Source organism: Pipra filicauda, unplaced genomic scaffold (assembly GCF_003945595.2).
Source record: "Pipra filicauda isolate LSUMZ 115617 unplaced genomic scaffold, ASM394559v2 scaffold203_size1373443_pilon, whole genome shotgun sequence".
NCBI lineage: Eukaryota > Metazoa > Chordata > Aves > Passeriformes > Pipridae > Pipra > Pipra filicauda.
The window spans coordinates 988,935-1,011,736 of NW_024104314.1; the positions used below are offsets into that span (position 1 = coordinate 988,935).

The 22,802-nt window shown below is 41.8% G+C and overlaps 1 protein-coding gene across 1 annotated transcript in view; it reads left to right on the forward strand.

Annotated features, from left to right (window-relative positions):
• The window catches only part of LOC113990074 (c-Maf inducing protein), a 130,733-nt gene that overhangs the window by 63,229 nt on the left and 44,702 nt on the right, over positions 1-22,802 (forward strand). The window contains exons 2-3 of the mRNA XM_027725158.2: positions 6,861-6,986; positions 17,186-17,236. Of these exons, the coding sequence (XP_027580959.1) occupies positions 6,861-6,986; positions 17,186-17,236 (177 nt within the window). The remainder of the gene's footprint in view (positions 1-6,860; positions 6,987-17,185; positions 17,237-22,802) is intronic.

A 22,802-nucleotide genomic window follows, 5' to 3' on the forward strand; every position in this document is an offset into this window, starting at 1 on the left:
ATCGGTCTCGCAGTTTTGGAGGAGGAGGAGGAGGAGGATGCTTTTGGAGTTGATTCACATAGTTGGAGTCAGGAAGTCTGGGCTCTTTTCCCACGTCTCTCAGGCTTGTCATGTCACCTAAGGCATGATCAAGAGCATGGTGCAGCTGCAACCTCAACTGAGATTTTCTTCTTGTAGGTTGGTAAGTGTGGGATAGTAATTCTGCTCTTTGAGTTCTGTACATTCATTGGGAGGGTCTGAAGGCCGCAGCTCATGCTTGGAGAATTGCTGCTCCAACCAGAGATGCTCCACCTGTGGCAGGGCAGTCAAGTCAGTGTCTGTGAAGTCTCACCATGTCTGGCAGGTTGTGTCAAACACTCCCTTCCTGCTCCCCATGCTGGCCTGGGAGCCACATTCCTGCCCATGGGCGATGGCCTGGCAGATTTGGCCACCACCTCGTTGGCAGGCTGTGGTCAGACTCCACCTCTGCACTGGGGCAGCTGCACCTTGCAGCATGTCCTCATCCCTGTCAGCAGAGGTCTGAAAGCAGGAAACAGGGGTTCTTATATCGGCTTGACCTCAGAGAGAGCATTTTGGACACTGCAATCAATTTATCGTTCAGTACTACTGGAATTGTCAGTGGAATTCTTTGTTATACTAAGCTGACCAGAGAGCAAGGGTTGATTTCTTATGGGCTGCTTAGACAGGGTCATCTTGATAATGGGCATCTTCAGAAAGTCTGCAAGATATGTGTCTTATTTTACTCCCAGAAATTCAAACAAACGAATCTTCAGAAGTACTCCTTCACCTGGGTTTGTCAATAAAAGAGAAGAATGTCCTCATTTAAAAAAAAAGTTATATGAATTGCAGCTAAATAATACAGTTTTCCTGCTTATTTGACTCTCCTGTCATGGTACATAGTCCATAATATGACTTTATTTTCCCTTTTTCTTAATAATGAACTTCCGTGCTTTGAACTTATTTCACATCTGAATTAATATGAAGTTCTTCCCTCTCTTAAAATGCTGGACATTTTAAGCTCATATATCTTAATGCTGGGACCAGTTTTTTCTTGTCAACTCTTTGATGGACAGTTTTGGTCGGTCCCTTTGCTGTACCTTGGCACAACTGATACTTGAGTCCCATTGCAGATTGGAAGGTTTTTTGCCTGCACAGTATAGGGTATATTGTTTCTCACTGGCAGCTCTTACATTTTTATCAGTTTTGTAAGGTTAACTAATGCAACAGCCTCCAGTCTTGGTTGTCTTAAATATTTAGAGGAAAGAAAGAGATTTAGGCACATTTTTGCTGCTGAGCTTGATTTGGTTGAAATTCTGTTGAGTTTTTGACTTAGTTTCCCAGCTGGTACAAATCAGTGAAGTTCCACTGATGTGTTTTGGTTGACCAGCTCTGTGGAAGATCTGATCTTTCTTGATTAAATCCTTTCATTTACTGAACCTGAGCTACTTTGATCAGTGGCTGCTGTATTTTTGTATAGAGAAATAGGTGATATATTTCTACTATCTTTTATCTAGGAAGACAGGGGTGTGCGTGTACATTTATACACACGTGGGTGTTTATACACACAGTCACCCACACACAAAGAAATGTGGTAGGAAACCCCCTCCCTCTTTTTCTTGTCATCATTACTGCACTAGTCCACCCTAGACTTTGGCTGCCGTGGATGGGGAGAGCCTTACTGAAGATTTGTGTCCAAATTTGTTTCCATGTACCAAAAAGCCCCGAAACCAACCAACCCAAACCCCACCAACCATCACTCCCCAACTTGGAGACACTTAGGAACGAAGCAACTCCAAGCAGAAATAATTTAGATTCACCCCGTGAGGAGACCCTTCCCCACAGGTCCCTGGGTTAAGCACTTACACAGAGCAGGTGAAATCTTCTCTTATGGTCCCAACACATGAAACCACCTCCTTATTGGGAGGAGTGGGAAGGGAGTGGTGATGATGGGCAGGTGGAGAGGCTGAGAAGTGTGATGGACTAGGTGAGAGTGTTGTTCCAAGAAGGCTCAGGAATTCCTTTGTGCAGTTTTGGGGGCAGAGTTGGGTGTTTCCCCACTGTTATTCTTTTTCTCTGTTTTCTTACCGCGTTAATCTCTGTGAGATTGAAGTTGACTTTAAACTCTTTCAAGTCATTATGACAAGTGAACATGGCAGTAAATTCTTCCGTATCAAGAAAAAGACAAATTGTACTGCGCTGTATATTATGCCATAATACTACTAATTGCTGAACTGGATAAATGGCTTCTGATAGGTTATGTAGTTAATGAACAAAGATGTTAATTGCCCTTATCTGAAATAGCTGCATTTGCAGGGACGTTCTCTGGAGCCATGGATGTCTTCTAGCAGAGATTTATTTCAAATCATCCATTGTTTTCAGCAGTTTCAGAGTCCATTACCCTTCAGTGTGCCAATGAAATAGTCTCCACCCCCATCAAAGTTTTGAGAGCAATCACCTCGTCCTCCATGTTATTCAGCAGGTCTGAATTTTATTTGGATATAGAAAACTTATATATAGTAGAGATGCTCAGCATTCTGGGCTACAGCAGGAGCATGGCTCATTCTTAAAAGCATCCAAGAGAGAAATAAGTACCTGACAGTGGAAGAGCAAGGGTCTGGAATAGCCCCATTTCCCCCCACCATCTGGAGTATTTAATTGGGAAAATCATTCTTTGTTGTTGTTGTGTTGGTGGGAGCTGTCAGTCTAAATATGTTTTAATGCAAATAACTATCTCTGTTTGTAGAATTCATCTTTTCCAGACGCTTTCTTTGGAAAATATACAGCTGAAGATTTAGTACATTATTATATGAGTAAGTGCATACAAGCCTCGTATTAACAATGGACGTCATGTTTATTCTTTCCCTTTTAGAATTTCCCATGGAAACAAGTGGGCAGATTTTTGCATTATTGAGTAGTTTGCTGCTGCCGACTTTTCCCAGAAACACGAAGAGAAAACTAGTCTTGAGCGGGAGCCTACATGTTCTTCCAGTTTTGGGAGCAATGGATCCCCCTAGGATTTGATTTGTAGTAGGTTTTGGTGTGTGGCTATTCTGGTGCAAAGTTGTTTCAAAGCTGTGTGATAAATAAATCTTTGTGGAACTGAAAAAAAGACGAAGTTCTCACTGAGGTTAAAACATACCTGATTTCCCAATGGAGAAGCTGAATGTTTCATTAGAGGGCTAAAGGCTAATGTGAAGAGAAAAGTATTTCCTTGACTTGGGGTTTTTGTTTGTTGAAATAAATTGCATTTTGGCTTATGAGTTTTTCAGAACGTGTTCAACAGCGAACAGCCAGAAGTTCAAACTGTAACTGTAAATCTGTAAGCTGACACTTGTAGATTCTCTGGCCAAAGTTTCCTAAGTCAGGATCAATTTTGTAGAGTGAAGGAGAAAAGTCCATTATCTTGCTTCGTTTGATAGATTTCTGACTTTGCCAAGAAATATAAATCTCCTTTCAAAAATGACTGCTATAAAAATAAGAGTTACTATTTTCTTAAATAAAGGCATTTTCAACTGGACTTGATGCATTGCTGCTCAAAGATGCTGTGGCTTTAGGCTATCTCATACCAATAATTAGACTGAAGTATTCAGGTCCTCAACTCCCCCTTCCCCATGACGTGCTGCCCCTAAGTTATGTTAACATAGTATTTTCTATGTCATGTTAGAAACAGGGCTGAAGGAGCTAAAAAGTAATCTGGCAAAAGCTGGATGTGTTCCCTGATCTGCCCGACGCCACAGCCAGACAAATATTTGTACGGGCAGAGACAAAGTGGGTGGATGGAGGTGGGAATGCTGCTTAAGACTAGTATCGATGCCAGATGCTTCGTGGTGACCCACTGAGGATCTGTCTTGTTTTAGGTATTTTCAAATCTCTGAATCCACATTTCTGGTCTTGTGTGTTGTTCTAGTTTGAATTTCCCATGGGGCGACCCTGGGGGTGAGGATGCAGCTTCTGGGGGTGGGTGCAAACAAGACCAGCTGCAACATGAGAAGGTGCAACACTTGCACTGCTTATTTATCAACCACAATGATTCACTGTGATTGACATTTACATACCTGAATGTCAAAATAACCTGTGTTTTAAGAGGAACCAGTGACTCAGGCTGTGGTTTTACCCCAGGCCATTTCCTGATAAATGGCTGAACTGTGCTTGGTCTTGAGGAAACACAAGTGGGGAACACGGCTCTGTCCTCGTGTCTGTGTGTGTGGAGGGATTAGGGAAAGGACACCTTTGTGTGGGGCTGACCTTCACCTCATGAGTGCCGTGGTCTCTGTGAGGAGCACCACAGCCTCGTGAGCTCTGGGAATCCTCAGATCTGATGACAGCTCTGTTTCAGTGCGTCTTCAGAGCATTTCTGCTCAGCCCTGATGTGGGAGCATGGTCTTCAGTGTTTGTCAGCATCTAGAAGCACAATTTCAAGGAGCCCTATATAGTGATAGATCACTTTGCTCTACACTTTTTTGGTTGCAAAACAGAGGTGAAGCTGCCTGTGATTGGTGTTTTCAGAACTGAAAATATTTCACTTCTTAGAACATTGGTGTTTTTAATGAAGCAGGAAAAATGCATGTTGCTTACAGGGATTAAAGTATATCTGGGCTACTCATTTTTTGAGTAAGATAGCAAACAACTGTAGTGAAGCTCTGTGTGTAGTATGACTGGATAGAATGTATGGAAATGGGATCATATAATGCTGTATAAACCACCTCATTGGTGTAGCTGTCATTTGGAGAGATTAACCATCTGTGTAATTCCATGTTATGGTTTAGGTGGTCTTCCCATCCTTTGCAAACTGCAGAACTCTGTGTTCCTCCATTTTCCATAAGGAAAAGGACTGTCCTGTGAGAAGAGGTGTAGCCATACTTTTGTATGGCTACAGAGCTGTGGTTGAACTGGATCAGTTGTCTTTAATGCTGTTTAAGTGGATGGTTTAAGGTATAGAGGAGGCTTCTCTTGGGAACAGATTCTGTGAGAATTCTTCAAATCCTCTTTGAAGTTAATGGAGGGTATTAAGGGCAGTGAGCACCTTCTTAAAAGAGAAATTTAAATTGCTTTGATTCGTTTCATTTTATATTTGCATCAACTGGTCCTGGATTTCTCCTTTCTCCAGTCTTCCTGAGCATGTTTTTGATAACTTTGCCCCCCCGAGCATACTAGATTTTATGTTGGCTGTTTTGATATTTTTCCCTGAGTGTTGTAATGCTGATTACTGAAGGATCTTGGGCCTTTGGCTTCCTGTGAGAATGAGATAATTACCCTCCAGTAGGCAACGCTTGACGTACAGTATCAGCATTAAGCCACTGGGATTCCAGTCACTAGTGTAGAACAATGTTGTGGGTAAATGAATAAGCAGAAGTTTATCATACTTCCTGCATAACAAGGTTTTCGTTAAAGAGACAGTGAAAATTGTTTTCACCCAGGGCCGGTATGAAACGAACGCCGCCGCGAGAGCCGTTACTGAGAAAGATATTGAGGTTGAGTTCTGTGCCTCGCTGGGTTATTCCTGCTGAAAAGGCAACTGAATTCTTGCAGCAGCAAAGGTGGATGACAGGGCTGTCGCTGCGTTTTTGGCGGATGACGTTCATGGGCTTATGAACATGTATGAAGTGTATAACTTCAAAGGACGGTTCCCAGATGCACCACCTACTTAACTTATGGAAGAATGTTGTACCAATTAGAAGCAGAGACGTTCCAAATGCAATTTGCTTATTTCACACTCGCCCCCAGGAATCCTGTGTTGTGATTTTAGGAGCTGGCCCCGTTTGACCCTGAAATAGATGTGGTTTCTCCCTTGTCTTCTTTATTTCAAGGCTGTCAGTTAAAAATATCTTATATATTGGGCGCAGTGGGAGTAAGTTTGAGAAGCTGAAGTTATATGTAAACCAGTAATAGTGAGAAAATAATTCATAAATGTAATGAGCTCTGTTCTCTTGCAAGACATGGTCAAGCCAATGGTTTATTCATGAGGTGGGGTTAATTTTTTTTGTTTGAAAATAGTTTCTCAACCATAGCAATACTGATCAATTTGCTTATGCTATAACAAAATAAATGATATCTTTGAGAATCCCTGTTAAATACTCAACTACTTTAAAAATTCCTTGCATAAAGTACAGTGGATTTACACATACTCAATAGATACACAGCTATAGATCTGTGTATTAACTTATGTTTAGGACATAATTTTACGTGTGCTTGCATAGATACACTTATATTTCAGCTCATCTCAGAGATAATTGTACTTCTATAATACCTAAGAATTACAGGGATACTAATAAGGAGTTTAAGTTTGTTTTCTTGCAACTGTCACTTCATGTTGTACGTGTAATTGCAAAACTCAGTTGCTTATTTCTGTTTTAATTGTGGCTTCCACTTTAAACTGGGGATCAGCACACTGTGCAGGAAACCAGTACTTACATATAGGCTGAGATGAGTAGGTTGGTTGCTCTGCTTTGCTTGAGTCTAAAACCTGAGGGCTGGATCTTTGGAGCCCCAAGAACCACTGTCAAATGTAGGAGTCTAGATCTTGATTATGTGCTTGATCAGACGTGCAGCCGGGGAGAACAAGAAGAATGTGTGGGGTAAAACTACCTTACTGTAGTACAGTACTGTGTGATTGAGATGCTGCTTCATACTTTGAGAGCACATTTATGGCCAGACTCCTCCATAGCTCAATTCAACTTGAAATTAGGTTCCATTGATTTTTGGGTCCAGGACAAATTTTGCTTTCCAATTAGATTTTGCAGATATTTTCAACACCAAGAGAAATTTTTATAGTGCTGTTCTTACTTTGAAATTGTGAAACTTCTGGTGACTAAGTAAACTTTTTCTTTTTTTCCCCCCCCTTCTCCTTTCTTTTCTTGCAGCCAACTGGGTACATGGAAAACTCCATTTCCTACAGTGCTATTGAAGATGTTCAACTGCTCTCCTGGGAGAATGCCCCTAAGTACTGTTTACAGCTCACGATCCCAGGGGGTACTGTCTTACTGCAGGTACAGTAAACACAGAAGTACAACTTTTTCTTTCTCTCTTACTATAAATCTCCTTTAACTTCTGTTTCCTATGCGTGAAATCTTAATTAGATGGACTCAGAAAAGGCAGAGAACTCAGTACTGTCAAATTATCTAACCACCAGAAAATTTGCTCAGCATGATAGCTCTGGAGCTCTTCGTGTTGTTCAGCAGTGAGAATGGAAATTTTGGGCCACAGTGATTAAATCTTCTGGCTGATTTTATGCAGCAAAATAGTGCTCTGTGGAAAGGCACACTGATGGAGGCCTGGAACAATTGTATTTTTACATATAGTCCTATTCCTGCATGGACAAAGTTATAAATTTCATCCTTCAGTTCATATAGGAAACCCAAAACTTGCACTGGAACTGACAGATATATCTATTTTTAAAATACACTGAAATCTTTCCGTGGAGATTAAATATATTTGTATGGATATCTATATATGTTACTTCTCTAAGTGTTGTTTTCAAACAGAAGACACTCTGTTTACATTATTCCAGATTTCTCCATCCACTTATGAGGCTTTATAGGCCTTCTTAGGTCACTGCAAGTTTTAATGACAGAAAAGCACTCCACTGAACTTTGGAAATACTTAAGAGTAAGTAGGAAAAGCAACTGAAAACCCAGCTACATGGCCCCCAAAGAACTTTGAAAGGTCATAACTTAAAAAGAGTGAAGTGGCTTCAACTTAACTCTTACGTGGTTCTCTCTCATGTTTCTCAACGTTGTTTCAAAGATAGTTTGTTATCTGTTACCCTTTGGGATTTTACTTTTTCAGTTGATTATGCAGCCATGACTATTGTGTATCTGTATTTCATGCAGGTAGGACTGTAGAGAGACTGGGTGAGCAATTTCTGCGGAAAATTTGAAAAAAAGATCAATTTAAACTGTGGATAACTCATAAAAAATTTAAAAAGATGGGTTTTTTTCTTAAAAAAGTATGAGCAACTTCAAGTGATTGATCACAATAAAGCCTGTGCATTCAGATTTGTGTACACACACACACTTTAACTGTCCCACTTTTACACAAAATATAGTCCAGCATATAAAAAGATGGGAATATATGGAGTGATACACTTAATGATTGATGACTGTGTCTAGTGGATCATTTGTCCTAGAGGATCATGGCACACATTGCACTGATCCATGATGCACGGGTCAGCATTTCATTATTTGGTGGTGCTGGATTGTTTGCTGAAGCCCCTGGAGGGCCACAAAGAGGTGACACCCCCTGTGTCCAGGGAGGGTTTTGTTGAAGCTCTTCTGGAATGGCTCTGCCTGCAGATCCAGAGAAAAATAACCCAAGTGGTATCATTCCATAACCCAAGGCAGGGTGCCAGGCTGATCTGTTTTCCAAACCACAGACTTCTGTAGGGATGTGAACAGCAAAATGGACTCTGAGCTGGGAAGCCAGTGTGACTAACACCAGGCTGGGCTAATATTAGGTCCAGCTCAGCCCAGCTCTGCTCTACCTGTGTTTCAGACAGGCTGATGTGCCTGGCCCTACACAGAGCTGTTCAGCAGAATCCCAGAGAACACAGTCCTTGACTTTAGGCCTTCACGAGGTGCCTGTGCTTGGCATTTGGGGTAGTTTTGGAATGTCGTAAAAACATCACAAGGTTTTGATGAGTTTTGACATGGCAAATATGCTTTCACTCTGAAAGGGCTGGAGATGTACGTGGAAACATTCATGGCCACATCCTTCGTGGAGTGTGTTTCTGGAGCTCCCTTTCCTGTGGTGTAATCCTGGGGGTTGTAGCCCTGTCAAAGGGGGCTGCAGCCATTTCCTCTTTCTAATCTGAAAATGGTGCAGTTAAGTCAGTTTGGGGTGACCTGAGAACATCAAACTTTGTGGACTCTCTTGGTGCATAGGTGGGATTTGTGTGTCTTTTCTCATGTCAGGCATGTGTCCCATTGCACATGGAGCATATGGAAGTGCCTCTGCTCAGTGAATTTCTGTGGCTCAGAATGACTTACTGATTTTAGGTGTTACTGTAGGGAGTCTGAATTTCAGACAGGCTGCTGCAAGTCCCCCAACATCCTCATTCTGTGGTTTGAAAAACCTCCACTGTACATGACATCAGGGAGGGCAGGGAGAGACAAGCCATGGCTTCCCATCAGCTAGATTAGGGTCCTCATTATTGATGAAATCTTCCTTGCCCTAATCTGTTAATTGAACTAATTAGACAGAAAATAATTTATGAAGTTGATTCTTTTTCCTGTGATAATTTTAATTCTGTTTTTTTTTTTTCCTTAGTGGTTCTAGCATTTGTGTCTGTATCTGTTTGAATAGATGGAATAGTTACACCTGCCTTTCCAAATTCTGTTTCTAAGTCTTTATTCTGTAGTTTATGGCAGCTGCTTTTATGGGACTGCTTATTGGGAAACAAGATAAAGCTTGAACCCACAGCTCCCTGCTGAGTTGAAAGGAAATTGTTAGGGTGGACAGACTGTCATCTGCAGCAGCCTGCCATTTGATTTTGTAGAAAAACAAAACCAAAATACAACCAACAAGCCAAACACAAAAATAATTTGGTTTGTGAAAAAGTCACATCTTAGCATGGATACTTTGGTATTTTCTACAAAAAGACCGATGTCTTTCTGTAACCTCAGAGGAACTGATAAAGAAGTGGAGTGAGCTGGACTTCTGTTTGTTGCTGACTGGCTGAGCAGACAGGATCAGGTTACATTAGAACTATGGGAATTTCAACATAATTGAAAATACAAACTTTAAAAATGTTTTCAGTATGACTTGGTCCTTGGTACTGTTTCGGTTCATCAAATGTGGTCAGATCAGAGGGAGTATAAAATTAGATTTCCCTTATACAGTTGTAATGCGTGTTCACCAACCCAAAACAGTTCTCAAAGTTATGTTTAGTCTGCTCAAGAAATCAAGATGCAAAAACTGGATCTGTCAAGTAGTTGAGTTCAGTAGAAATTCTCTAGAATACGTGACAAAGAGCAGAGGTATCCAAAAGACCCATTCACTGAGGAGCTGGGAAATGGAGGTGCTGAGAGAGCAGCCCTTGCACAGTTTAGCTATTTCCGAGAGACTTCAATACTTCTGTGGGAAATTATGGCTTCCAGTTTTTTATAAAATCATTCTGCCTTGCTAATCTGAGCAGCATCATGTTCTGATGTCATGTCCAGCTCTAGTATCAGGAAGTGTATGATAGTGGAACAAGTCAAACTAGTCCAAAACATGTTCCCCACTACTGTTTATTCTGAAATGCACTTTTGGTAAAATTTGTATTTTTTTCCCCCCAAAGATTTAATGTAAATCAGGTGTGTGTGTGTGTGTGTATAATGTTTAAATGAACTGTTTCGTGGACCCCCAAATTATTTCGTATGTCTGATTTATATAAATTTTATATTCTGATCTGTATTTTTGCCCATGCTGCATTGCAAATTCTTTAATAGCATGGGATATTATTGACATGATTTGACATAACATGAAGCATTTTAGTGCTTCTGAATCACACGTTTTCCCAATTTCTCATTTTAAGAAAAGCTTAAGATTCAACTTCTGCTTCACTGCAGGCAGTGTGGGTTTATGACAGGCTGGTCCTACTTGACTAACCTGATCTCCTTCTGTGACAAGGTGACCTGCTTAGTGGATGAGGGAAAGGCTGTGGAGGTTTATATTGGCTATTAGGAAAAATTTCTTCACTGAAAGTGTTGTCAAGGCACAGACTACCCAGGGAAGTGATCGAGGTATTTAAAAGACCTGTAGATGTGGCACTTGGGAACGTGGTTTAGAGTTGGGCTTGGCAGTGCTGGGCTAGTGGTTGGACTTGATCTTAGAGATCTTTTCTAACCTAAACAATTCTATGATTGTGTGAGAAATGCCCCACGAGAGTCCTAGTCCGTGTTCAAGTTCTCGTCCCCTCTCTGCTGTCACCAGGGTCTATTTGTGGCTCATTACTGCATGGTAATGAGTCAGAGAGGGAAGAGTGCCATCACCTTTCCTTACATCATCCTGATGCACTCCCATAGCAATACTGACCCATCCCAACCTATTTTAACACATGACACCTGACAAGCAGGGCCGGAGGTGATGCAGCTCCTCTTAGGAAATGGGATCCTGATAACAGGATTTGTCTACCTGAGTTTCACAGGAAGACTTGGTTCTCAGGCAGCAAACAGCTTAATCCAGGCTGGGTTCACGTTGAAAAGTCATCTCCATATATGATATGCTTCCCACTCAGTGTTTGTTGTATGAGTACAACTGTCTGAGCACGGGCATGTTTTACCACCCAGCATTTGGGGATTCTCATTGTCCCCTGTGGGAGTTCTGGACAGTCAGGTTTCTGAGGATCATGGACTGTCAGTTTTTTAGACACGCTGGGGGCTTGTGTTTTCTTTCCTCCTGCCAAACGATGTGGTCCCTGGGTCCTTTTTTGTGAGCAGCAATCAGCTCTCACAGATTTTCTTTCTTTCCTACAGCTGGGATAGCAGGTGTGAAAGAAGGTGTTGCTGAAGCTGGCTCATAGGCCACAAGCTTTTCAGGCCAGGAAATGGGAGCTAAATTTAGCTTTTGATGAAGTGTGAGCTCTTTAGTATCAGTAATAGCTCGGCCTCCTTGAGCTGGGCTAGACTTCTGCTCTTCTGCTTTCCCTTTGTAAAGCACAGGGTGTGATTATGGTATTGTGTGGATGATTATGAGGAGGATGCTGCCACTGATAGTGAAATAACTGGAATAACCTTTTGAAAGAGATTGAAAAAAAACCCTCTTACAGTATAATTTCATGAGCTGCTTAGCACCAAATGTAGGAAGAGTCCCAGGAAAAAGGCTTTGGTATTTGAGTCATGACAGGACTGTCTGCTTTCCCGTGGTGTCCTTTCAGCCTTAAAGCCACCACTTCCATGCCTATCGCTCGTGTTGTTTTATTCATTTCTTGGCAATTGAGTGTAGTCAGAAGGAAAAACAAACAGAACAGGAAGCCTTGACAAGCACCACAGTCACACGCTCAGCTCGGTGCTTGAACACCCTGTTTGTGCCAGGGAGTCCCCACGATAAGTGTTTCCACTGGGTTTTTAGCAATGTTTTATTTTAGTCTCCTTGGAGAACCTGGCTTTTGTTTGAAGTGCCAGTCCAGCCAAAACTGCTGGTGTGGAGAGGTCATGCAAGGACCAGAGTCCAGCAGAGACAGGGAATATTTTAAGGAGGAAAACAGCGTTTCTAACAATTACCAGCAACTCTGTCTGTACCTTGGATTAAGCCAGAAGAGTGGCAAGTTTCACTAGAAGGCTTGCCCGAGTCCTGGAGGTGCAACACTGGATTTGCATCAGCAATATAAGGTTTTGTACAGTCTGCATGAGGCAGTGTGTGCCTGCCATGGGGCTTGGCTTCCTGCAGCCCTGGGCCGCTCTGCTCCACTGATAATAAACTGGTGCACAGAATCCTGCAGCATTTTATGAGTCCCAGTAATGAATATCAGCTGGAAAAAAGCATAACAAAACCCCATCCTGCTGACCACAAAGCAAGCAAGGGAGAGAGAGGGAATCACAGAATAAACCCATGAAGAGTCAAAACCAGAATCTGGATCAATAAGTCCCACTTATTGCCACACCTTTTTGGATGGCAAAATCCCCTGGAAGGGTACGCGGGAAGGACGCTCCTGCAAGGAGAAACCTGGGAACGTTCTCCTGCGTGGACAAGCCCGTTCTTGTTTTCTTCTGAACAGCACACATGCCAGTAACAAGGGGTGCTGTGGTGGTAACTTACTGTTAAAGGAATGGGAAAGGTCTTCCCCATCGTTTCTGGTTTCTTGCAGAGTTTCAAGTGTTCCATTTCTCAGCAGCACACAGGTTCCTAGGTTGTCTCCTCCTTGCCTGGGTGGCAATTACTGCAGGGGCTGTAATGCTGCCATGAAACAAGTGTTCAGTTTCCTATTTTTGTGAGCAAAAAGAAAATTTGCTTTTAAAACGTTCGCTGCTTTTTAATAAAAACGTGTGTTCCTACCCACTGACTAAGAAATGAGGCAGTTTGGGTGCAGGGAAAATACTTCTCTTTTTGAGCAGAGGTGTAAATTTACTCATGTTGGCCAAAGCTTTGCATATGCAGGCATTTAATGTCTTGTACAGTTTTCCTGTGAACATTTTAAAGCTGATGAGATTAATCCTGTGAGTAAAGTTTGTACTGCTGGTGATCCCAGGTGGCTTTTCCTCTCCGACTGAACATTTACACCCCAAAAATGAGAGTATAAAATCCTTCAGAACACAGTTCCAGCATCAGTTAATCTTAGAAAAAATACTGCCATCAGTAAGCTTTCTTAAAGTAGATATTCTTCCTCATTGGATAAGTAAATAAGCTACAAGTAGTTTGAATCTTCTTGCGCCTTCTAAGAGTTTTACTCCCACATTTTCCTGTTTTCTGAAGTATTTTTCTACTATGTTGTGGTTGTGCAAAACATGAGGCCTTGATTGTGCAAGAAGCTGAGTTGGACTGTGTGCCACCCAGAACCCTGTTAAAGCCACTGCATTTGAGAACAAAATTCTTAACAGAATTGGGGCCTTAACATATTGAACACACAGGGGGCCTGAGCTATTATTTTACATAGATAATTTAAAAAAAAATCCATTGTACTCCAGTTCTATCTCATTTACTATTTGTGACAATAGCAGGCAAAACATTTCCAGGTTGAAGCTTTTTTAAGTTGGAAGGGTGTTAAGATTGAGTGGTGTAGGACTGGACCAACTGTGTGGGCAAGGCTGAGAGTAAGGAAAACTTTCCCTCTGTGGTCAGAATGCCTAAGGAAAGCCTGGTTTAAAGTCTTTTGTGTCTCATTTTCTCCTTTTTATTGCACCCTAGAGCTGTATAAATATAGCAGGCGATGCCCACAGCTGGAGTAAAAAACCTAGGTGTCAGTTCTCAGGAAATACATGAATTCGGTGCAGAAGGGCTGGGCTCCATCAGTGCACAGCAGATGAACCTGTAAATGTGTATGTGCAGCCCCATAAATAAATTGTAGTTCCCTCCACTGCTTTACACTTCGGTGCTCATTGCTCCAAACTTCAGAAGTGTTCTGCCCAGTAACCCAGGTGCTTGAGTAGGTCAGTGCATGCAGAGTTGGCCATCAGCTGGACAGCTGAGCACCCCCAAGAGCCTGGGGGCTCTTCTGTCATCCTGGCATGCTGTGAGCTCACTGTTCTTTTGGTAAGAAAGAAATATTCCCTGTAGTCCTTTCTCAGTGTAAGCCTGAAAATGAGAAGGGAGGACCAAGGGACCCAAGAGGGAGCTCCTTGTTGTCCTTTGCAGAAGATCCAGGGTTTCCTGCATATTGCTGCGGTTTTGCAGCTTGCTGGGAGGCGGAAGGGTGCACTGGGAGGATAGTCCCTGCTGCCTGGGAGAAGTGGGGGATGCTGGTGTCAGACGGCTCCCTCCAGATAACAGTGGTTGGGTTAAAGCACTCAGTCCATCCGTGTTGAACACGGTGGAAGGAGTGCTGGTGAGATGGCCGTTGACTTTCCAAGTTCCTCTTACCATTGAGTCCTGACCATTAACAGAAGTGTGGGGATTCCCTTAAGGTTTGGTTTTTCATTTTCTGTTCCCTTTTTCTCCTGTCTTCATTTTCCTTGGCCTTGAATGACAGCCTGAGCTCTGAGTGTTTCTAGTTTTAAGGTCGTTCAGAGTCCTAACTTGGATCCAGGTGCGAGTTCTCTTGATCACTTCTCTATACTAATACAACAGTTAATACAAATGCTGGCAGCGCTTAGTCCCACACTTGGAACCCGGTCACTTTGCTAATTTTACTTTTAAAATGGTTTTCATGTATTTCTGCCATTGAATTATACAAGTGTTTCCTTTGCCAGTTTTGCCTTTGTGTCTTACAGCATTCTTCATTTCTGTTCTCCTCCAGTATTTGCAGTGCACTTGTGTCTCCTGCTCTGCACGATGCTGTTGACCTCATTAACAGTTAAGGCTGCAGTTGGTGGCACAAGCTACCTACACATAGTATTTTCTAATTATTTGCAGTGGTCTTACAATCTGTAGCTGCTGACGTCCCTGAAGCAGGAGAATAATTAACACTTCTCCACAGTCCCCATTTTGGGCTTCAGTATTTGCTCTTACTTTCAACTTCAGTGTCAGACCAGTCCAGGGGCTGAATCAGGTTGATATTTTGCTTCTTTGAGTGAAGTGCTTCATTCCCCTAGAATATTTTGGGTTTTATAAATGTAAATAACAGTATCTTAGTTTGCATAGCTCCTATAAACTCAATCTGCCTAATTTTTTTAAGGAAGTAATGGATGTGTACCTTAAAATGTTATTGGTGCTATTGCTTGGTATACAGCAAGCCTACAAAAACTTTCACTTTGACTTATTCTTTAAAGGGCTTTGATGCAGCAACTGAAAAGGAGGTTTTTTAGTTCTCCTTCATGAACCAGTTTTCTCCTTTAAAAGGAAAAAGGTTCAATTTGAAATTGAATCCTTTGAAGAAGTCTGGTGGGATTTTAAAACATTTTGTCTTAGATAAGAAATATCTAACCGTATTTACTTCATGCTTTTTAAATTATGTTAAAAATGTTCTTCCAGCTTTTGGTGGCAAATTATTTTTGACCTTTTTATTATATTAAAATATACTACAAAGTATATTGAATTGAAATTTAATTCTATAACATATATAAGTAAAAAGTCTATCTTGTGTTATAATGCACACATATACATAAAATACTGTGTAAATAACAGAAAGAAAAACATTAAATATTGACTGACTGAAATGTCCTGAAGATCTGCACTCTAAATGGTTTTATAGTTTTTCACTGCATGCAAAGAAAACAAAAAAAAAAAAAGAAAAGGAAGTTATGTTTTATGTTTCCATTTGTAGCAGTTTCATCTTCTGATATATCAGCATTATTCTTGAAATGGAAAGTTTTCGATAAACTCTGTGGTCAGCCAAGATTATTTATGATATATTTGTTCCTGCTTTATTGCCCTGACATCTACTGCAGGAGCAATTGATTCTCATTAATATATAAATAAATAATATGCAATACATATATAAAAGGACATTACTCCATTTAATTCAGAGTAATCAGTCCAAATTTATGTCACCAAGCCATCAGTATCTGACCTCGAGATTAAACATGTTTTTGGTAACCATGCAGCGTTTTTATTTCTAGTATTCCTGCCATTATCAGTGAACTGAACCAGCCATTATCAGTGAACTGAACCAGCCATTATCAGTGAACTGAACCAATGTCAGGAGATGAAATACATTCTGTGGTGTGGATTTTGAATATTTATCTGTAAAGGTGTTAGGGAGTGAAACTTGGTAAATGTTGCTTTAATTTGCAAGAAGTATGTGGTTTTTTAGCTGGTGAAGAACCTCACTTTTTCTTTCTTTTTTTTTTTTAAACATGGATTTATATGCTATCCTGTAATTTTCACTATTTGTGTAAAACATTTTAAATGGTGAGTAAAAATTGCCCATTGGCAGTGCTGAGGTGCAAATGGAAAAGCCAAAGGGCATCTCTACCCACTCAAATATTTCAGACTCATGTCACCTTGTTAAGGCATGCACGTTTACGTCACTGTAGAGGCTTTTATATTTTTTGATATGGAGCCTTTTGACCTTTGGGAGTGTTGAACTATTCCTCCATTGGCTACGACCTGGCTTCACACTGGGAATTTCTGGCAGCTGTGCTTAATACGGACAAAAATGGGTGATGGCTGGGAGTGATTATTGCAACATTGCTGCCGTTGCTGCAAACAGCCTGTGCAAGTGTCTGCACGTCTGCGCGGGTCGTGCTTTTCGCCGTTTCAATATCGCTGAGAGAGCGAAGACATTGTTTGGATTGCTTTGGGGCCAGCTGAGGAACAGGACAAGAAGAGAAACCAGAGCATGGAAAAAAACCCACCCCTCCTAGTAAAATGTCAACCCATCTTCTTACTCTGCTCCCGGTGATTAATGGCAGAGGCAAATGCCCTACAGACATTAAAGATCTGACACAAACCTGATTGAAATCAGGGAGGACTTTTCGCAGTCTTTGGGTTGGACACCATTTCATGGGAGGTTAATATTTTGTAAGGTTTTGGTTCAGTGTTTTACATTTGCAGCAAGGTCTTCGTGTCGCTGCTTTCTGTGAAAATAAACTGGTTATAATGTAAAGTGGCTGAGTGACCTGAAGCACTGGTAGAAACTAATGATTCTGTCTGTAAATTTTCTTTATTGCAGGCTGCAAACAGTTACCTGAGGGATCAGTGGTTCCATTCTTTGCAGTGGAAGGTAAGTTCTGCACTTCATTGTCTTCTTTCTCTGCCTTTAAGTGTGCTTTTTAGAATTCCCTATTCCTTCATTGTAAGAAGAACTTTATGCACCGAATGGGTAAAGTCCTTCTGTTACAGAAACCCTAAATAAGAACATGTATGCAGTCTCCACTTGTTCATGTCATGAAGTGGAAATTCTGTTACACATCCCAGCTTTATCAACATATGACTGTCTTCAAAAAGTAGAGAGCCGGTAAATTCACATTTAGACAGAATAGAGATTGGATGGTTTTAGTTTTGTACTATGATGTGCAATATGTTACAGAGCGAGTTCACCTATCATATCCTCTGGACTCTCGGGATATTTTGAGGTTTTTTGTTTGTTTGCTTTTTCTTTTTCTGAGAAATTAGGGAGAAAGAGTGTCCTTTAGAGTTGCTTACTGTATGTAGCATCAATCTGTTATGCATCAGTCTATGTTTATGCTTCAGGATGATTTGGAATTAAAAGCAGTTTCCATTTCAGAGACCTCAAGCCCTTTCTCATTTCCAGTGGGAACAATGGACTGATTGCCTTGAGTAGGGAAAGTGGATCACAGTGACAACATTGTCTCTCAAAAGCAGCACATTCCTTATCAAAAACCGTAGCTGCTGACCTTTGGATGGAATCTGTATGGATCTTTGATGCAGCTGGAAATAAGTTTTGGCCAGATGTTGAACATGGTTGTCCTCCCTTGTCTTGTGGTGGGAAACACAAGCAGTAACTTTTCAGCTCAGGACTTGTCTCCAGCAGGGTTTCAGTGAAGTCAGCCAAGTTGGCTGTGTAGCTTATCAGGATTTCAGCCTGCTGACAGCAACCACATGTGAAAATATACGGAAGCCCCTCCCACCAAACTGGTTTTGTTGTAGGTGTGTTTGATAGTTGCAAAATAGTTGCGTGGCAAAACTACAGTGTTGGTGTGCTTTGTGTAGCCATCAGCGTCTGGCAGAGTCGTATTCTGAGCGGATCCAGGTTCTTATCAGCAAAAGCCAAGTGTTGAGATCTCCTTTTCCAGACCACTGGCATATTCTCCAGCCCGTTACCCTGATTGCCTAAATGAGCGTGGGACAGTAGTGCTGATAGCAGAAGGCTGGGCTGTGGTGTAGCACTTTTATTTTGGCCTCTTGACAGTATCATTAACACAATGCCCAGCCAGCCTTGCTTTCCCTGCGACTCCTGAGGATAACAAAGCACTTAAAGCGTGCAGAGACAGGATCTCCGTGTGGCCTGTTATTTTCCCTCCTGCTTTGGCAGGCGAGGATGATCAGAGAAAGCACAGGCAGAAATTTTGATGGCATTTCTTTTTCTTCCTCACCCCCAGCTGGGATGGCTGTGGTGCCAGCGTGCTGGTGGCTTATGCCCACTTTGTTGCTGCAGTGAGGGGAAAATTGGGGTCAGAGGTGCAACTCTAAAAAACCCCGAGTAAGATGAGGTAAAGATGCAACCTGGCCACTACCATTCACTCTATCCATTAAATTATTAAAAAAAAAAAAAGAAAGAAAGGAGAAGAAAAGCCTAGACAGAATGACCTGGCTTGCTCACATACCTTTTGGTCATGGAGAGGGAGCTTTGCTCTGTGGGAGTTGTTTTTAAAGGAGTATTTCTTAAACTTTCCAGTGCTTCTGACCAAGCCTCTCATTTTGGGAAACTCTGAGTAATTTAACGTGGTGCAAAGTAGAATTTATTTTTGCTTCCTTGCTTCCCTCCACGCCCCCATTAAGTTTGTTTCTGAAAAACAAGTGAAATATTATCTTGATTTGAAAGACCTTCCCTTTACCAAGAATAGCAAGTAGCTTTTTCCCATAAGAACAGTGAAAGGGTTTAGTCACTGCCCAGGTACTTAACACTAGGAAATTCCTCTTTGCTAAAATGGAGGTAGTTTAGGTGGGTTTTGTTGCTTAATAATTCAGAGGAAGAGCACCTGGTAGCTTTCTGCTCTTTGGCAGGTTTAAGTGAGATCACAACGGGACAAAGACAGAGGACAGGCTGTCTAGGAGAGTGAAGTGCAGTTATGTGTCTACCTTAGTGAAGTTTATCACTTTCCTGGTACCACAGCTTTAAGAGCCAGGTGCCAAAGTTCATCTCACTCCATAATTTGTATGGTTTGATGATTAAGCAGGTAGTGAAGGAACCCACAAAAAACAGGAAGCCTATTCTTCTGGAATGGGTCATTTACACAAAGCACCAGCTGGCAGAGAGATCACTGCAGCTGTATTGTAATTGGGTGGTTGTGCTGATGAATGATATATTTGTCCAGTGGTCTTACAAATAATAGGTCAAAACATTTCTGCAGGCATGTGGAACACAGATGCAAACTGGTGCTGAGAGCTGGTCAGGGGAAAACATTCAACAGAGATGAGCTTGCTGTTGTTTGTACTTGTGTGGTGGGAGCATTCAGGGGTCCAGCTGAACCCAGGGGCATTAGCCATTAGATGCAGGGGGAGCAGGAGACCTTGGCTTCCCCTGCCCTGCCCAAACAAGGCTGGAGGAACCCATTTTACAGATGGCAAACTGATGGTCTGAGAACTCCAAGCAGTGGGGATTGCCCCTCCTTTAATTACAATTGTGGGAGCAGATTGATGCTCTGTCAGTGTCCTTCTGGCTCCTTTTCCTGTGCTTCAAACCTTGGGAGTCAGATGCTGCATTTACTCCGAGCTACTTGGAAAATGACTGAGTCCAGTGGATAGCTATAGCTAAATATTTGGGGAAATGCTTTAGGTTCAGGCACATACTGGTTATCTCTTGGTCTTGCATGAAGGTGCAGGGGTCTGTGAGGGGGTTTTTATGTGGTGCAGTTTTAAGGTTTATCATGCTGTGGGAATTCAGTTTGCCAGCCGGCACCCTGGAAATCATTTTTGTTCTAGAGACAAACATTGAAATAAAAAATCAAGAATAATTTCTTTCTGCAGCCCAGAGAATAATAGAAGAGATGCTAAAGATAAACAGAAATAAAAGAAAACCAAACACGTAATTATCCATGTTTTAGATCCAGCTCCAAGAGGTTTTATGTGTCATGCAGCTAACTAGCTGTCAAATGCTTACACAGCTTTTTAGATGCATCTTTCTCCTTGAATCCTGTGCTCATTGGAGAGTCAGCAGGGATGTAGGGACAGAGTGAGTGTTCCTTATGTAGTCATGCTCTCCTTGGGTTTTCCATTTCAAACCCTCCCACTAAAGTTACTCATAATTCCTCATTTAATCTGGATATCAGTTTGTATCAGAACTCCTAAAGGATTATTGGCCACCTCAACCTATTTTTAGAAATCTTGATTTCCTTTGGGTTATAGCTAAGCCAGACTTTGTCCAGAGAGTAAACAGAACATGCTAACAGCTCTCCAGCTCCTCAAACATAAACAAGTCAATAATCCATTGTGCAAGAAACGTTCCTTTCAACCAAGGAGGTTGGATTGAAACCATGATACATAATCTTTGGTATTTGGAAGCTGATAAGTCATAACATTGTATCAATAAAGATAACAACACTTTCTGTGAATATACAAAAGAGAATAACACATGCAGTTCATTGCCCTCTCTGGATCTGGGCTGGCTCTGGATGCAGTGGTGACCAACCACTGCTGTAGGGGATGGATACAGCTAAGCTTGGCTTTGAGGGATACTGGGACTAGTAATTTTGGGACACACACAAATAAGCAAGTATGTACCCCTGGCATTTCCCCAGCCAGCATCCATCTGCTTTGTTGCCTGTTTATGTGTTGCTGTCTTTGGACTTAAGACTTTCAGTGTATTTGTTGTGCTGAGCACAGAGAGGTACCATCCTCTGTAGAAAATGTGGAGCCTTTCTACACCTCGTGCTTAAAGTATTAGTCATTAAAAGACACACTTGACTAATTTAGTACCGTGTAGCACTTGAATTAGAAAGATGTCAGAGAGGTCTTTTCACAGAGGCCTTTAGGTCTTCTCTTGTGGTGCAAAGTACAGGTCTGGGTTTACATTTGTTGGGGGAAATACACCTGAGGTCACACAGGGCGTGTTGCATTTTTTATCGTGCTTGATAGTAAGGTCTGAACACTGCCCTCATTGTGGGATGAGTGGCTCGTGTTTTCTAGTTAGCTGAGTGATGCAGCAGTGAAACATGCCAGTTGACAGCCTTTGGGGGAATGTCCTGAATTGACACAATACAGAAAGAACAGACCTGGGTCCACAGGAAAGCATGAAGCGTGACTCAAACTGAGCTTTGTGTGACCTGGATCTTCTAGAAAGGCTTGCCTATACCTTGTGTTTCCCACTGATGCTTTTAACCAGTGCTCCTGTGTCCCCTAATGAGTACTACTGCTTGGTTAGGGGGTTTACGTGTCTTAGCAGGGACAGTGCAAATGTGTTACTTGTGGAATTGTTTAGGTTGGAAGGGACCTTTGAACATCACCTGGTCCCCTCCCCACCCACACCACGCTTCTCCTCACACAATGCAGGGTTTACTTTGAGGCTGTGTGAGGTTGCTGAGAGCCTGTACAGCCAAGCTGTGAAGCCCCAAACCAGGCACAGAGTTTGCACGTGGACTCACAAGTGCTGAGCTGAGGGGAGCAGCCCTGTCCCTCATCCTGCTGACCACGCTCGTGCAGCCCAGCATGCAAACACACCCCTGACTTGCAGTCAACAGTCACATTACCTTTGTTTCAGAGTTCATTTTCTACCCCGACTCCATGTTTTGAATCCCATGAATTAGGAAACTGGAACAATGTTGTCATCTGGGATTTGCAAGCACTTTGCATTGAATACTAAAACAAGCAGTGTTGGCCTTCATTCAAAAACTTTAATTTTGGATTAATATTTCCCTGGTTCTCATAGGGATTGTTCTATCTGTGTCTTCAGGAAACAGATACTTCCATGCACAAGCAGCCCTATTAATTGCAAAGGGATTGGCTGTCAAATAAAGTCATACTTGACCTGAATGACAATACTGTGTCCAGGTTATGAGTTCCTTGTCCATTAGTATTGAATATTTTTTATACAATAGCCACGGGTGAATATCAGTTTTTGTATCTAAAAGTGAAAGTTAAGGGTGAGTTACTTTTCTGTGCTTTAAAACTGCAAAAAATGAAGTTGAGAGCAACCATTCTTGAAAGTGTGGTAAAGCCTTCCTAGTGTAAAGCACCTTTACGGCTTTGTCACCATGGTAATGATTAAAAATAGTGCTGATACAGGAGTGGGGCTTATATAGAATTTAAATTATGACATTAAAGAAATTGACAGCCTTAAACTTGGTAAATCATGCCTTAAAACTGTGAGATCAGGGAAAAATCATGTTGGTTATAGTTAAAAGGGCCAATGTATTTAGTCACCTAATTTATGGTCTGAGAGAGGCTGGTTTGATACCCTGTGGCAGTTCAATAGCCCTGTGCTTTACTGCACAGTGAAAATATTGTTGGAAGAGCTCAGCAGTTCTTTGGAGTGGTAGTTCCTGGACTTCAGACCCTCTCTTTGGTGGTTACGCAGCACACACAACTGTGTGTCTAATTGTTGTGGCTGTTTCTTTGCTTCCTTTATCTGAAAAACTGAGGTATTTTCACAGAACACAAAAGTTTTCATT